Below are 17,603 nucleotides of genomic sequence, written 5' to 3' on the forward strand. Positions count from 1 at the left end.
TGGCTCGTTAAACTAAAATTGAGAAAAATAGATGTAAAGTATGAGATTCGAACCTGGATCAAATCTATACAAAAAAGGACACTAACCACATAGCTAACCCAAACTAAACCAATATATTTATTTATTTATTTATTTATCTCTTTTCGAGTCAATTCGAGCTAAACACGAGCGAACAAATGTTTGTTCGAACACGAGCAAAAAAATGTTTGGTCGTGTTCGGCTCGTTTATATTTTGAGCTTAAAAATTTGTTCGTGTTCGGCTTGTTAGGCTTAACGAACGATTCAAACACGAGTTGCTTAACAAACCGAACACTCGTGTTCGGCTCGTTAGGCTTAACGAACGAGTCGAACACGAGCTGCTTAATGAGTCGAACACGAGCTGTTCACGAACAACGAGCCAAATTGACAGCCATAGATATGACTTATATTCAAGTAATTAAAGATATGTATACTAAAGCTGTTACTTGTGTTCGAAGAGGTGGATTGGCCAATTATTTTCCTATTTCAGTTGGATTACATCAGGATTCAGCTTTAAGCCCATATCTTTTTGCTTTAGTTATGGATGCTCTTACTGGACATTTATAGGAGGATGAACCTTGGTGTATACTTTTTGTTGATGATGTCCTTATTGTGGATAAGACTAGAGAAAAAGTTCAAGAAAAACTTGAAGCATAGAGGTCTACATTGGAGTCTAAAGACCTTCATTTGAGTAGGTCTAAAACTGAATACATAAAATGTAATTTTAGTAGTGGTATCTCTAGTGGTAGAGTTGTAACTATGGGTGATCAAATTAGTAAAAAGTGCGATCATTTTAGATATATCGGGTATATTGTTCAAAGTGATGCTGATATAGATGGGGATGTTTTTAGTAGAATTCAAGTTTGTTGGTCGAAGCGGAGGGTTGCATTGGGACTATTGTGTAATAGGAAAGTACCACTTGACATAGAGGAAAATTTTATAAGATGGTGGTGAAACCTGAAATGCTCTATGACACAGAATGCTTGCCTTTTAAAGAGAAGCATAAAACAAAGTTAAGAATTGTTGAGATGAGATTGCTTAGGTGGATGAGTGGCTTGACACTTAGAGACAAAATGCTAAATGAATATATCCGTGATAGGGTTGGTCTAGCTTTACGTTTTAGATGGTTTGATCACATTAAACGTTGATTATTTGATGATCTGGTTAGGGGAGTAGATGTTTTAGATTCGACTTATGTTAATAAAGGTAGAGGTTGACCTAAATAGACTTGGATAGATGGTATAAAAAGTGAACTTAATCTATTAAAATGAACTTAATCTATTAAAAAATTAAATGAAAATATGACTCTCAATTGGACACAATGGAGAAAAAGAATTCATGTAGTCGACCCCACTTAGTGGGATAAGGGCTTGTTGTTCACGTTGTTGTAATCATTTTTCTCTTTTGAATACCTCTTATCTCTGTGTATCCAAAGAATCAATCTCTATTTTTCTAGCTTTTTCTGATGCTCAAAGGGATTAAAAATTACCTGCTCACATCCTTCAATCCAGATAAGTCATGAAATTTTCCTTAAATTGAAGATTTGCTATGGTACGTTTAGGGGCATAGTGAACTCAGGTATATATTTCTTAATGGAGCGGTCACCATGCACCATCCTAATAAATTTGTTTTGCATTTGCCCCCTGACTGAGAGAGGAATAAAAGTATTGAAAAGTATTTCAGAAAATTTCTCGCTGAATAAAACTGTTTGGTCGTCCACCGAATCTTTCTTGCAGATTTCTGCCACCATCTCTCCACTTCTCTCAGAAAAGTGAAAGTAACAAATGTAACCCTCCTCTTCTGCAGACAGGACATGCTGTCAATAATCTTTTCAATTCTCAGCTTCTACTGACCTCCCTATTCCTGAAAGAGGTGTTGCCTCATATATAGGAGTAACTTTAGATACTTATCCATAAACGCTTCCACACTATCACTACCTAAGTTTAGGAATTTTGAATTAATTGTGTAACTAACATCATCATCTGACTAAAATCATTCATAGAAACACTACCATCATTGGACTTAACAAAGCTGCCCACTTTTGTGCCCAAAAGGCTACTTTACGTAGTTTTTCTTTTGACATGGTCCCTTAGTTGTCAGATTTTGTCTTCCTCTGCGATGATAAGGGCCTCTTTTGTGTATGTCTGAAGACCTATATTTGTACTTTTTGTACTCTTTTTTATGTTTAATGCAATATGCACATCTACACAGATATGTGATCAGTAAGTGCTGGTGGCACCAAATTTTGTTATTCAATAGTTACGCATTCCCATATGTATCTTCCTGATTAATTTTCAATCCCATGATATTCCAAAATTTTACACTTCTTAATGAAAATTGTAATTACTATCTAAACTTTTTAATAGCAATTAATGATTTTTCTTAATGGATTAATATCATTAATTTTCTTTTGGCTCTATACTTTAGATCTGATATCACTCTTGTCACAATCCAACCTTGGAGCTTTGAATGTCACAGACGTTTAGATGTATAAATTTTTATCTAAATATTTCTCTTAAACCAAAATTTTCATTTATATTTAGAGGCTGTCCAAAATATAGAAGAGCTACTATATCCAAATATTTAATTAACAAAAATTCATTCAAATTTTAAATTTTTACAATTTTTATAAAAAAAATTAATTACTTTACCTATCTCTTGGGGCTCTCCGATGTCTGTAAATATAATCTCTATTGTTCATTTACTTTGAAGAAGTTTTTCTTGAAAATTTTTAGCAATAAAGTTTGAGTTAAGCAACTCATTACATAAAATATTTCTAAATTATAATAATTCACACTTGAAGACATTTATGTATAGTAAAATAATGTATGTTCAGATGTTACGAAAGCCAAGGTCAAAATAGTAAAATGAGATCATGAATAACTCAGTTCTATTATTACTTTATTTATTTCATATAAAACATTTGTTAGAGGAAATCATCATCTATATGTTAACAACAACAACAACAAGCCTTTATCCCACTAAGTGCGATTGGCTGCATGAATTTTTTTCTCCATTGCTTCCTATTAAGTTTCATATTTTCATTTAATTCTAATAGATTAAGATCATTTTCTATGTAATATGCCCAAGTCTTTTTAGGTCTACCTCTACCTTTCTTAACATATAATCTAAAACATTTACTCTTCTACAAGATCATCAGATGGTTGGCATTTAATGTGATCAAATCATCTAAGACGACTCTCTCTTATCTTGTCTACCAGTGGAGCTACACCAACCCTATCATGGATATATTCATTTTGCATTTTGTCTCTAAGTGTCAAGTCACTCGTCCACCTAAGCATTTTCATGTCAGTAACACAACTTTATTTTATGCTTCTCTTTTAAAGGCTAACATTGTGCGCTATAGAGCATTGTTGGTCTCACCACTATCTTATAAAAATTTCCTTTAAGTATAAGCGGTACTTTTCTATCACACAATAGGCTTGATGCATTCCTCCACTTCAACCAACCAACTTGAATTCTACTAATAACATCCCCATTTATATCAACATCGCTTTGAGCAATAGACCCAATATATCTAAAACGATCACACCTTTTAATTAAAATTACATTCCATGTATTTAGTTTTAGATCTACTCAAGCAAATGCTTTTAGACTCCAATGTAGGCCTCCATAATTCAAGTTTTTCATGAGCTCTTTCTCTAGCCTTATCCACAAGAAATATATCATCAGTGAAAAACGTACACCAAGGTACTTCCTCTTGTAAAAATCCAGGAAGAGCATTCATACCTAAAGCAAAAAGATATTGACTTAAAGCCGATCCCTATTGTAATCCTACTGAAATAGAAAAATACTTGGTCAAACTTTCTTTTTTTCGAACACAAAGTAATAGCTCCAGTATACATATCATTAATTACTTGAATATAAGTCATATCAATATCTTTTTTCTCTAGAACTCTCCAAATGAATTCTCTTGGAACATTATCGTAGGTTTTTTCTAAATCAATAAAAATCATAAGTAGATATTCTTTATTCTCTTTGTGCTTCTCCTTTAAACCTCTCAATAAATGTATAGCTTCCATAGTAGACTTGTTCGCGTAAATTCAAATTGATTATGAGAAATTTTTGTATTGTGTCTTAACTTATTTACAATTGCCCTCTCCCATAATTTTATGTTAGTGTTGTGGAGCCAAAGCACCCAGGTAGATCGAGAACCCATCGCCTAAGCGCCAAGCTTGGGCGCTCGAGCACCCACCATGTTGGCGCTGCTTCTGAAGGGGGCACTTTTGCGCCCATGTTTAGGCACTTGACAGAGAAGGGGGTGCCTTTGCGCCCCCCTTTGGGCCCAAGCGCCCAACTATGTTGGGCACGATTTGGCTTTCCGAGAGATGTATGCTTTTGCGCTCAATCCGGACGCTTTTGCGTCGGAGCATTTGGTACGCAAAATTTCTGGTTTTAAGCCGATTTCGAGTGACGTATCTTTTAGACTTACTCGGGTGTACTTCAACAAGTACTTGATGAAGGAGAGAAGAGTTGGAGGAGGATTTATGGGTTTTTATGGTGAATTTGTAGTGGTACGGGTTCATGATTTTTTATAGTTCTCAGGTTTTTTCACATAAAATTCTCGTGTGCTTTTCTGGTTTGTTTTTTATTTGCTTCCATGCTTAAATTTATTGTTCTAGTTTTCTCGAATTTTGTGATCCTATTCCGCTGTGATTGAGAATTGTTTGGAGGATTTTCAACAAAACTAATATTAGAGAGGGGTTCAATTTGAGTGGGAGCAATGACTGAAGAAGTTAGGTTTAAGGTGGAGAAGTTCAATGAGACGAACTTTGCTTTCTGGAAGATGCAGGTGAAGGATTTGCTATATTAAAAAATTGTACTTGCCACTACAAGGAATTACAAGGAAGTCCGAGTCTATGCCTATGGAGGAATGAGAAGTGTTGGATCGAACGACATTGGATTTGATCAAGTTATTACTTTATTTATCTGTTGCATTCAACATTGTGAATGAGATTATGGTGGATCTCATGTCAGCATTGACCAAGATGTACGAAAAACATTCTTCTAATTAGGCTTTTATGATGAAAAAATTATTTAATATGAAGATGGTGGAAGATAGTTCAGTGGCGGAGCATCTTAATAACTTTAACATCATGACGAGTCAGTTGTGTTATGTGGGGATCAAGTTTAGTGATGAGGTCAGAGCATTAATTATACCATCTTCATTGCCAGACAATTGGGATGGTTTGGTAACGATGGTGGGTAATTCTTCAAGGACTTCAAATTTGAACTTTGATGACATTGTGAGTCTGATGCTGAATGAAGAAGTTCGCAAAAAAACAACAAATGTGAATATTCGGGTTTTGCGTTGAGTGCTAATTATAGGAGAAGGAATCTGAGCAGGAATACAGGGAGAGACGGATGTGAGTCCAAGAAAGGAGACCCAATTCAAGCAAAGGAGAATGCCGATCTTGCGGTAAGAAGGGGTATTTTAAAGGACTGCAAAACTCCAAAGAAAGCTGGTCGTGGAGGACGTGATAGTAGTTTCTTTGCTAATGTCTCATCCGGTGAAATACAAAAATGATTCTCGGTGTTATCTCTAGTCAGTACTGAATCCTGGATAGTAGATTCAGGTGCCTCTTTTCATGCTTGCCCCAATAAAGATGTATTTAAAAACTACACTCAGAGTGATCTAGAAAAGGTTTATTTGGGAGATAACATGGTCTTTAGTATAGTAGGAAAATGTGATGTTGATATCAAGTTGCCTAGCAGTTTGGAAGCATACTGAAGTCAGACATGTTCCTAGTTTAACGAGAAATCTCATCTCTGTGAGTCAGCTGACAAAGTCAGGATTCGTGACAACTTTTATAGGTGTTTCGTGGAAGATAACAAGGGGGAATTAGTGATGGCTCGGGGCAACGTTGAAGAATCTGATCAATGAAATGACTGATTTCATTGATGCGGCTGGAATCAGGGTGGATGCGGGTTTGTGGCACCGTTGGCTTGGCCATATGAGCGAAAAATGTATGCAATCCTTACTTGCAATCCCTACTTTTAAAGAATAAACTTCAGGGTTTGAAATCAGTTGATCAAGATTTCTGTAAAGATTGTATATATGACAAGCAGAAGAGAGTTTCTTTTTTGAAGAGCGGGTCAATGGTAAAGTCAAAGAAACTAGAGTTAGTACATACTGATGTATAAGGTCCTACTCTAGTTCAATTCCTTGGAGGTTCTCGTTATTTTGTCACGTTCATTAATGATCACACGTGGAAGATATTGTTTTATTTCTTAAAGCAGAAATTTGATGTATTTGAAGTATTTAAGAAATGGAAGACTGTGATTGAAAATGAGACACTTGAAGCTGAAGTGTCTCAGCTCAGATAAGATGAGTACCCTGATCAAAAGTTCAATAATTTTAGTACAGAGTGGGTCAAACATGAGTTATTGTCCCAAAGACACCCCAACAGAATGATCTAACTGAGCGCATGAACAAAACAATCACAAAGCGTGCTAGGAGCATGAGGTTGCACGCAGACTTGTCGAAATAATTATGGGCTGAAGCAGTTTGCACTACAGTTTATTTGATTAATTGTAGTATGTCAGTACCTTTCAAGAAATGCTTACCTGAAAAAGCTTAGAGTAACAAAATGGTATGTCTATTTCATTTGAGAGTGTTGGGGTGTTCTGTATATATGCATGTTGATGCAGGTTCCAGGAGCATGCTTGACTCAAAATCTGTCAAGTGCACTTTCATTGGATATGACTTAGATGAGTTTGAGTATAAGTTCTGAGATTATTAGAATAAAAAATTTATTAGGACCAAAGATGCCACTTTTAACGAGATGAAGATGTACAAAGACAGAGTTCAGGACAGTCCAACAACTACTTTGGAAACTTGTAGACAAGGTTTGGTCTGCAGATTGATGAAGAGTCTCTATGGCTTGAAGTAGGCTCCGAGACAGTAATATAGGAAGTTTGATAGGTTCATGTCAAAAAATCGGTACTTGAAGTGTCAGACAGACCACTGTTACTTTATAAAACATTTTGATAACTATTATATTTTATTTCTTTTGTATGTGGATTACATGCTGATTACAGGGGAAAATATGGAAAAAATAAGTGATTTGGAGAATCATTTATCAAGTGAGTTTGAGATGAATGATTTAGGTTTAATCAGAAAGATCCTTGGGATGAGAATCAACAGGGACATGAGTGCAGGAACACTGAAGTTGTCTTAGGCAGAGTATGTTGAAAGATTCTACAAAGGTTCAACATGAGTGAGGTGAAATCAGTTAGCACTCCTTAGGTAGTCACTTTAAACTATCTAAGGAGCTATCACCAAACTCTGAAGCATAGCAATCATAGATGGAGAGAACTCCACATGCTTCAGTAGTTGGAAGTTTGATGTACGTGATGACTTGTATCAGGTCAGATATTGCATATGCAGTGGGAGTGATCCTCAGGTACATAAGAAATCCAAACATACATCATTGAGAGACGGTATAGTGGATATTTAGGTATTTGAAGAGAACAATCAACAAGACACTTTGCTATGGAAGTGCAGAGGCTAGTCTACAAGGATTTGTAAATTCAAATCTGACAGATGTGGACAGTTGGAGAAGTACAATATGATATATCTTCACATTGGGGAGCACAGTGGTGAGTTGGGTCTCCAAGTTGCAGAAGATCATTATACTTTCCACTACAGTAGCAGAATATGTTGCTATTACTGATGCTAGAAAATAGATAATTTGGTTATAGATTTTCATGGCAGACTTGGGCAAGGAGCAGGGGATTGAAAAACTCTATAGTGACAGTATGAGTGTGATTTATTTTGCTAAGAACACAACTTTTCATGCCAGGACGAAAAAGAACTGAGGTATCATTTCATTCGCTCTCTTCTTGAAGATGGGTAGTTATTCCTGGAGAAGATACACACAGCCCAGAATCCTGCGGATATGTTAACAAAAGTGGTGACTGTTGAGAAACTTAGGGTTTGTTTGGGGCAGCTGCAGCTTATTGAATAATCTGCTGATAAACTGATTAAAAATAATCTGCTAATAAGCTAGGTGTGGTGGTTATTACAAATTTTTATTTTTTTAGAAAATTTAGACCGCTGTCAGAAAGCTGCGGTGTGAAATTTCAACGTTTTGAAAACGCATAAGCTGCCAAAACTCACTTTACCCAAACAAACCAAGTGAGTTTTCAAAACGCCACTGCACCAAATAAGCTGCCCCAAACGGGCCCTTAATCTGTGCTTTGCTTCAGTTGGGTTTCATGAAGGTTGAGATAGGGGGTGAGCCACACCACGATACTTGACCATAGTACGTGACTATGAAAGTAATTCAGATGGAGGTGTAGGTAAAGAGGATTGCTGTTGGGTGCTATTATCTCCAAGTGGAGATTTTTAGTCTTGTGGAGCGTCTGGTGGAGCCAAAGCACGCAGGGAAGACCGAGAACGAGACACCTAAACGCTGGGCTTTTGTGCTCAAGAGCCCACCATGTGAGGTATCATTTCATTCGCTCTCTTCTTGAAGATGAGTAGTTATTCCTGGAGAAGATACACAGCTCAAGATCCTGCGGATATGTTGACAAAGGTGGTGAATGTTGAGAAACTTAATTTGTGCTTAGCTTCAATTGGGTTTCATGAAGGTTGAGATAGGGGGTGAGCCACACCACGGTACTTGACCATAATATGTGACTATGAAGGTAATTTAGATGGAGGTGTAGGTAAAGAGGATTGTTGTTGGGTGCTATTATCTCAAAGTGGGAGATTTTTAGTCTTGTGGAGCCAAAGCACGCAGGGAAGACCGAGAACGAGACACCTAAACGCTGGGCTTGTGTGCTCAAGCCCCCTACCATGTGGGCATTATTTCTGAAGGGGGTGCCTTTGCACTTCCTTTGGAAACCTTTGCTCCCATGTTTAGGCGCTTGACGAAGAAGGGGGCGCTTTGCTCCCCTTAGGTGCCCAAGCGCCCAACTATGCAGGACATGATTCTGCTTCCCGAGAGACGGACACTTTTGCGCCCAGTTCGAGCGTTTTTGCGCCCGAAGAGTTGGTACGCAAAATTTCTGGTTTTAAGCCAATTTTGAGTGGCTTATCTTTTAGACTTTCTCAGATGTTCTTCAACAAGTTCCTTGTGAAGGAGAGAAGAGTTGAAGAGGAGGATTTATGAGATCTCGGTGTGTGTTGTTCGTGTCAGATTGCAGAAGGAAGATTGTGGAGCGTCCTGAAAGTTTTTTCGTGTGAGTCTTGAGAAGAAACTTATGTGAGTCATTTGTAAAACTATCTGATTTTCATGACCTCGTGGTTTTTTCACGTTCTTGGGTTTTTCCACGTAAAATTCTTGTGTGTTTTTGTAGTTTATTTTTTATTTTGCTTCTATGCTTAAACTTATTATTCCGTTTTTCTAGAATCCTATAATTCTATTCGTTATGACGTTGAGAATTGTTTGGAGGAGTCTCAAAATTTTATAAGTATGACACATCAACTTAATTCCTCCATAATTTGTGCACTCTTGTGCATCTCCTTTATTTTTAAAAATGAGACCAAAATACTCTTTCTCCACATCTCATTCATCTTTTTATTTTTAAAAATAATATTAAAGAGTTTTGTAAACCGAGAAACTCCCAAATCTCTTAAGTATTTCACACTTTAATTAGGATATCATTAGATTCTACTAGTTTTTCGCTCTTGGTTTTCTTTATAGCCTCATCAACTTCTTTTTTACTAATATGACGCTAAAAAAAATGTTTTATTATTAGTAATGATGTTAAGATCACCAAGGCCGATCATCTTTCCAGAAACTTTATTGAAAATTTTATCAAAATAGCTCCCTATTTATTTTTAATATCTTTCTATAATAAAAGCACTTTTTAATTTTCATCTTTAATAGACTTGAATTAAATCTTTACTTTTCATCTCTTTGTTTGACTAGTTTATACATATATTTTTCATTATATTTAGTATTTAATCTATTATAAATTTCACTAAAAGTATAACTTTTAACATCACAAATTATTTTCTTAGACTTCCTGCATGTCACATTCTATTTTTTTTTTCAATTTTTAAAGCTTTTATATTTAAACTATTTTTTATAACACTTCTTATATTTTATTTTTTTTGCACATTATTATTCTACCACTAACTATTTTTATTTATAAAAAATTTTCTTTCTGATTCTTCAAGTACATCTGTTGCCACTTATATTTTATCTTTTCTTGTTACTTTTTTCACATAAAATTTGTTTCTTTACGAACATCCCAAATTTTGAAATCCTGAAATTTACTCATAAAAATAATTTTATTCATGTCTTTTAGGTGCCTCATCTAATTCTATGACATTTTTTTCTTGTATTTTTTATATCACAACTCTTTATCTTAAAATCCAAAACTCATACTCGATGTTAGGTACTTAAATTTTCATGTGAAATGACCCTACAATATTTGCACTCTCGACGATCTCTTTTTCTCATAAAAAAATATACAATTTGTGTTTTATTTGATTCATTTTTATAAATAGTAATATGTTCATCTCTTTTTTTAAATAAAATATTAACAAAAATAAGATCATACGCTAAAAAAAAATTTAATATGGTTCTTCCTTTCTTCAAGAGGTATCATTTGCATTAATATTTTAGGTCATTCCAGAAATTTTCTTTTGAACATATATCTAAACGTATTTGAGGAGCATAAACACTTATAACATTAAAAATCTTAATATTAACAACAATCTTTAGGGGAATCTCAAATTCTATTAAATTTTACTACATTATCTTTCAAATTCTTATTTATAATTATACGTACATCATTTCTTTTTGTTTGGCCAGTTTATACATATATTTTCACCTTCCTTAGTATCTAATCTATTATAATGATCACTAAAAAAATAATTTTTAGCGTCACAAATTACTCTCTTAGACTCCATACGAGCCGTTTGATATTTTTCCTAGTTCTCTAAGCTTTTATATTTAAAACAATTTTTATAACATAACTTTTATATTTTATTTTTTCTTGCACATTATTATTCCATCACCAACTACTTTTATTTATAAAAACTTTTTCTTTTGATTCTCCAAGTACAACTTTTGTCATTTGTTTAATAGTTTTTTTACTTTACCTCACATAGAATTTGCTTCTTTATAAACATCATAAATTTTGAAATCTTGAATTTTGCTCGTAAAAATGATTTTATTTGTCTTTATGGTACATTTATCTAATTCTACGAGGATGATTTCTAGTATTTTTTATTTTACAACTCTACATCTTAAAATCTAGAACTAATAAACAATATTGAGTGCTTAAATCCTCACTAGGAATGACCTTACAATCTTTACATTCTCGACGATCTCTTGAACTCATAAGAAAATCAATTTGTGTTTTATTAGATCCATTTTTATAAGTAATAATATGTTTATCTCTTTTGTTGAATAAATTATTAGCAATAACAAAATCATACGCTAAATCAAAATCTAGTATAACTCTATCTTCTTCATTAATCATTCCAAAACTGCAGCCACCATGAATATATCTAAAGTCTTCTTCCACTCTACCGACATGTCCATTTAAATCTCCTCCAGTACAAATTCTTTCTTCAAGAGGTATCATTTGTATTAAATTTTCTAAGTCATTCCAAAATTTATCTTTCGAACCTATATCTAAACCTAATTGGGAGCATAAATACTTATAATATTTAAAATATTAGTATTAACAATAATCTTAAGGGCAATGATTCTATCTGTAACTCTATTTATTTTTACAATATTATCTTTCAAACTCTTATCTATAATTACAGCTACACAATTTCTAGTTTGCCTCTTACCTTTATACCGAACTTTGAAACCTAAATTATCAATCTCCTTAGCCTTTTCTCCAACCCATTTGGTTTCCTGACTACATATGATATTTATTTTCCTATGAACCATAATATCAACTAATTTCATTAATTTACTTGTTATTATACATATATTCTAAGATTTTATCCAAATATTAATTTTATAGACTAACTTCTTTACCCACATATTTCTGCAATATGGGAACCCTTACTTATTTAACACTACACCTGGGCGCTAGTGTAGCGATTGCAAACTTTTTACTGTAATCAAGCCATACAACTCATCGCTTCTAGGGGACACCCTAACATTTACATAAAAATTTAAAGGATTCATGTCATAATTTTTTGACAGATTTTAAGCAAACTGTCGACTACCTAACACACCCTTCAGTTTTTGCATCCGATGCTTGTGACCCGGCAATGACAATGTTAGTAGTCATCATCTATATGTGTATTCTAAAAATATATATTTTTATAACATTTTTTAAAACCACATAAAAAAGGGAGGTATTCATTTTTATTTTATTTGTATGTTGTTTCCCCATCTAGTGTCATACTGGGGCGATTTCAAGATTTAACATATATGTATATATGTATGTATATGAAGACATGTCATGTTGTTTTTACAGTTAAATAATTGTCTTAATTAGTTTAACCATACAAGAAATATAAATTTTACATTTTAAAAAAAATTACTAAATAAAATTAAATCATTTTCAATTGTATATAGAAGTTCAATTAAAAATTATTTCTGTTTTCTCCAAAAATAAAAATAATTAATGTAAAATAATAATATATTTACGCATCTGTTCATAATAGTCGGATGTCTTTTCCTGGTCAAGTTATTTTTCTTGATATACCTATAATAAAATATTGTATTCGATTAACTGCTATAATATCATCCTTTAATAAGTTTTTCTTATTAGTAATTAATTTGATTATTACATATGTGAATTTAATCTATAACTAGGTTTTTTTTAGAACCTATAACTAATTTTTATAATGTTATTTACCTATTATTTGTTAAATTTAGCAGATTAAAGTTTCAGGTTTTTATAATATTAAATATTTTAAAAATATCTTAGCATTTCAATTATAAGTTAACCTATCATTTCTTTTAAAATTTGCTGAATTTTATTTAATCCTATATATTCTACTTATATTATATATTATATGTTGAGAAAAATTTAAATCTAGATTTTTCTACCACTTTTTTTACCTTAGCACACCTTTTACTTTCTAATTTCTTCTCCATTTAAGTACGTAATTTCTGAATTCATCCTTATTATATTTAAACTAAGTAAATCTATTTATATCAATACATAATAATATATATAATGCAATTTTTAAAATCTTTGATAAAATAATTTCCCGGAGTTGACCAGAAAAAATAACTTGACCAAGAAAACTGTAAATTAGCGTGCACCTCTTGTTTAATAAAATATATATCTTTAATGTCTTACCCATCTGTTCATCCAAAGTTTGATTTTATTTTCATGTATTATTAGTTATTATTATTATTTAATTAATTTTAATTATTACATAAAAATAAATTTATTTTATTACAACCAATTAGCGTGCACCTCTTGTTCAAGAGTTGCTCACTTTTAATGGTCGATTAACCTTGAACTTGATTTGTTTCATGAGATAGATTGAATCGGGCCTGGGTGTTGTTTTAAAGTACACTATCTCATCCCCATTGTTTGAATTTTTTGATTTGTATAGCTTTTGGTTGGATTTTGAATGAATTGTAGCTGATAGGTATCCCTCCCTTAATTAAGGCGATTCTATTCAATGGCTTCATAGCAAATAATGACATAGCTTTACCAGTAAGGGTTTGTTGTTGACGAATATACTCTGAAAATGATTAATGCATTCATTTTAGATCTTGGAGCTATCTTCAGGATTTTAAATATCCAAAACTATGGAATTCAGGAGCAAGTCTAATTGATTGCTGTCATAGTTTGCTAACAGGAGATCTGGTACTATTTATCTGAATGTTGTAAAGAGGAATAGAGTAATAGTATTTTGAGTTTTTATCTACTTGCAACACTAATTGCAAATAGATGCACTATAAAACTTGATGCTTTCATTGGAAGGAGTATTTTATATTATGAATTTTTCTGGTTCAGGGTAACCCTTAACATATTTAGATGCATGTATGATTGGTCTCTATCATGTGATGAATTCAACAACAAAAAGTATAGCAATCTGACCACTATAAAGAAATTGATTGCTACCATTTTAGGCATATGCTCAGTTTTTGGGTAACTGGGCTAGCTATCATCAATTTTGGGCTTCTCATCTGAAGCATAAATTTAAACATTTGTAGCCAAAATCATGCATGGCAACCTATGTTTTTAGCTATTTAACTTGAAGAATACTGTGGTCTTCTTTGTTGCATCTTTGATTTTTATTGCTGTTTTGGTTACCCAATAGCTAACACCAAGTAATCAATTCTGGGTAAATTTGTTGACACGTTATAATTTTTTTTTTTCTTTTGAATTCAATGAAGCCTGTCCGTTAGGCGCATATTGTCCGCGTGCCAATTTGAATGCATCTACTGGAGTTTGTGATCCGTAAGCTTACGTTTCTTTCTGCTGCTGTTGGTATTGTTTTTCTCTCTTGTTGAAAAAAATATTTGACAATTTTTTTTCAGATACAATTATCAGCCGCCTCCTGGGCAGACAAACCATAGCTGTGGTGGTGCGGATAGATGGGCAGATGTTGGAAGTAGCAGTGAAATATTCTGCCCTCCTGGATATTTTTGCCCAAGTACAATTAGAAAAGTTTCTTGCAGTAGTGGGTACTGCTTTAATCCTACATGTTTTAACTCTTATCTCAATACTTCCTTTTGGTCAATAAAATTTTCTAACCAAAATTTATGTTTGATTGAACTGTTTGATTATTGATTTCCCCTAATTAATGTATTTACACGTAATCATCTATTCCTTTTTTATTTTTGCAGCTATTATTGCAGGATGGGATCTATGTCAGAGAAAAGTAAGTTTCTGGTTGCTAGTTAATAGGAGTATGTTTGTTAAAGGTGAAACTTATATAAAATCTTTAGAAGTTTTTTTAGTTCTTTGCACATAAAAATTAGAGTATTATTTCTTTTTTTCTGTCCTTTTTGTACTTTCTTGTTCTTTTGTGCTATAACTATCCACTGTTTGCTTACAACAAAGTTTTGGTTGCCAAGTTCCTCTAAAAGTTTCTGATGCCGTCGTCTTTTTGTTATGGGTTGCCTTTTGCTTTTTGTTTTTTTTTTCTTGCAAAATGTGTCTAAGTGGTTGTTGACCTCATTTTTTTTAAGATTTTGGTTTCCTTCTCTTATTACCTAGGATCTAGCTTCAAGAGTTTCTTATTGACCATCCTAGCGGACTAGTAATGGAGTCCACCTCACATAGAATTTTAAACCACTTCTTGACTCATTTTTGTGAGAACCTCACGTGATTGGTTCCAAACACTCAACTTTTAGTTACGAGGGCTAAGGACCAATATGCGGAGGGTCAAAAAATAAGTCTCTATAGGATCAGGAGGCCTTAGGAATACCTCTTTCGACTTTCACACACATATATTTATGCACTTACACCACGGGCAAACACCACAATTCACACATTCGACGCACATAAACATCACAAGTCACGTCGCTAAGGCTTGCATGCATCGTACCACTAAAATCAATTTTCAAAATGATCCGTCGCAAGCTAAAATTTAAAAAAAACCGAAGTTGACACATTTTTTGCCCGAATGTCGACAAACTCATTTGGATGACCACGGATGACGAAACGGACCATGCTAACACGTCCGAACGTCGACTTTAGTTATGAAAGACACCCATATTACTATGGTTCTCGCCACTAGCTGCACGAAAATCAATGCATATTAAATTTAATTAAAGTAGGTGAGTTTAGGCTTAACCTGGGTTCGATTAGAGCTAAACACAGCCCAATTATGTCGGGTCGGGCTGACAACCAATTTATAATATGAAATTTCAAATTTAAAATTATTTTGCATAAACTCTCCTTAATTAAATTTAATAAGGCATTATTAGATTCCAATTAAGCCTGTTGCTTGAATGGAATCCATTAATTCCCCGCCAAAGAGTAATGAAGACCGTTTTTTGGAATTCCCGGGATAAAAGAAACACCTAGCAAGCTTGCATAAGAGTAACACTAAACTAAAACCCCTAAACAGCACCGGAACAAAAGTAAAATCTAGCTTCATTGTAAACATACCAAATAAAAAAAAACCATGCATTATCAAAATAACACCATTATCACACAAATTTAACAACAATAATGCAACCGTGAGATAACATAAACCTAAACCCTTTAAAAACTCACTTTCTCTTCGAAGTTCAGAGAAAATGCAGGCTGCATTGTATCCAGCATTTTGTCGTTCGGCAAGGTCTCCATCGAAGGTCTAAACCCTAAACCAATGGAACAGTAGGTGCTCAGCTGGGTGCGAGAAAGAAAAATAGCCAGGCGATACGCCGAAAACCTTTTTGCGAATTGGCTTTGGGTCGGACCGGGCGGGGCAGCTGCGCGCGTGTTTGTTTGTTTTTTTTTTGGTGGGTCCAAGTTGCCACGTGTCTCCATCGCATTGGACTCCGAATGACTCTCTACATTCAGAGTCCTGATAGAATAATTTTCCTACTTCTACACAAGATGAAAGAGGTGGAAAAGACACTTCCCACAAAAGATCTTATTCGAATAGCTCAACTGGATCGCGAGAATTCATGATCGATCCCCCTGTCGCTGGTTCTCCCACCTTCTCGAGATTGTGGTTCCTTGATTACTTCGCGTAGTTTCGAGGGGCTTTGACCCCCGCGGTTTTGAAGCGCCCCCTTCGGGGTGCTGTTCTATGCTCAAATTCTAGTGTTGTTCCAAGCGCCCGCATCAACCTGTGCATGTAAATGGAAAATGATATTGATATTAAAATATCTTAAGTTGTACAATTCTTAGACGGTGTTTCTGTAATGATTGTGTAAATATAGAATAATATAAATATGTTATTAATATAGTAAGATTCATTGAATAACATCTAATGTATAATATTGATTTATTAAAAGCTGAACTTACATGTGTGTTGTTTTTCTTTTCTCTTGTATTACTGTAATTTTGGGGTATGAATATTCGCTGAATTATGTAGCTCATTATTATTTTTAAAGTAACTTTTCAGATTTAGTTAATTGATTAAAATAAGAACGATAGAAGGAAAAAAACGTTATAGAAGATGTGGACAATTAATACCGAGGTAAATTTAAATATATTGCTTTAAATTAATTTGGTCAATGACTTTTTTATTTGTAAAACTTTATTTACAGAGAATGAATATTGAAAATTTAATTCTCACCATCCTGCTCTCTGTTGTGATCTTGGTTAATTTCAAGTCTCAGGTCGGGTCATGATATTAGAGCAGAGTCATTGCTGTAGGTGTATCTGAAGCGGCAGGATCGAGTGAAAGATTCAAGAGCAGACCTTAATGGCACCACTTTGAAGGGAAAATGTGACATCCAGATGGCTTGAATAAATGAAAGCATGTGAGGTCGAGCGAAAGAGTCGAGAGCGTATTTGAGTGATAATATATAGAGGGAATTACACATATGGAGGTTTGGAACGAGCAACGACAGACAAAACAGGATGACATGTGATTTGTGGCTAGAGAAGATTGATTTGAAGTATTTTAACCTAGAATAGGGAACCATGGTAGGTGGAACCCCAGCGAAGGGATGCATCAAACTGCGCCAGTGCCTGCGACAACCTTCCGAGGGGAAGAAGATTCA

At 33.9% G+C, this 17,603-nt stretch overlaps 1 protein-coding gene across 4 annotated transcripts in view; it reads left to right on the forward strand.

Moving 5' to 3' along the window:
- Positions 1 to 17,603, forward strand: part of LOC110022759 (ABC transporter G family member 28-like) — an 82,218-nt gene that overhangs the window by 33,181 nt on the left and 31,434 nt on the right. For all 4 annotated transcript variants that reach the window (XM_020721855.1, XM_020721872.1, XM_020721864.1 and 1 more), the window contains exons 4-6: positions 14,331 to 14,394; positions 14,475 to 14,621; positions 14,784 to 14,818. In XM_020721855.1, coding sequence (XP_020577514.1) covers positions 14,331 to 14,394; positions 14,475 to 14,621; positions 14,784 to 14,818 — 246 coding nt within the window. The remainder of the gene's footprint in view (positions 1 to 14,330; positions 14,395 to 14,474; positions 14,622 to 14,783; positions 14,819 to 17,603) is intronic.

The sequence above is a fragment of the Phalaenopsis equestris genome, unplaced genomic scaffold (assembly GCF_001263595.1).
Source record: "Phalaenopsis equestris unplaced genomic scaffold, ASM126359v1 Scaffold000002, whole genome shotgun sequence".
Taxonomy (NCBI): domain Eukaryota; kingdom Viridiplantae; phylum Streptophyta; class Magnoliopsida; order Asparagales; family Orchidaceae; genus Phalaenopsis; species Phalaenopsis equestris.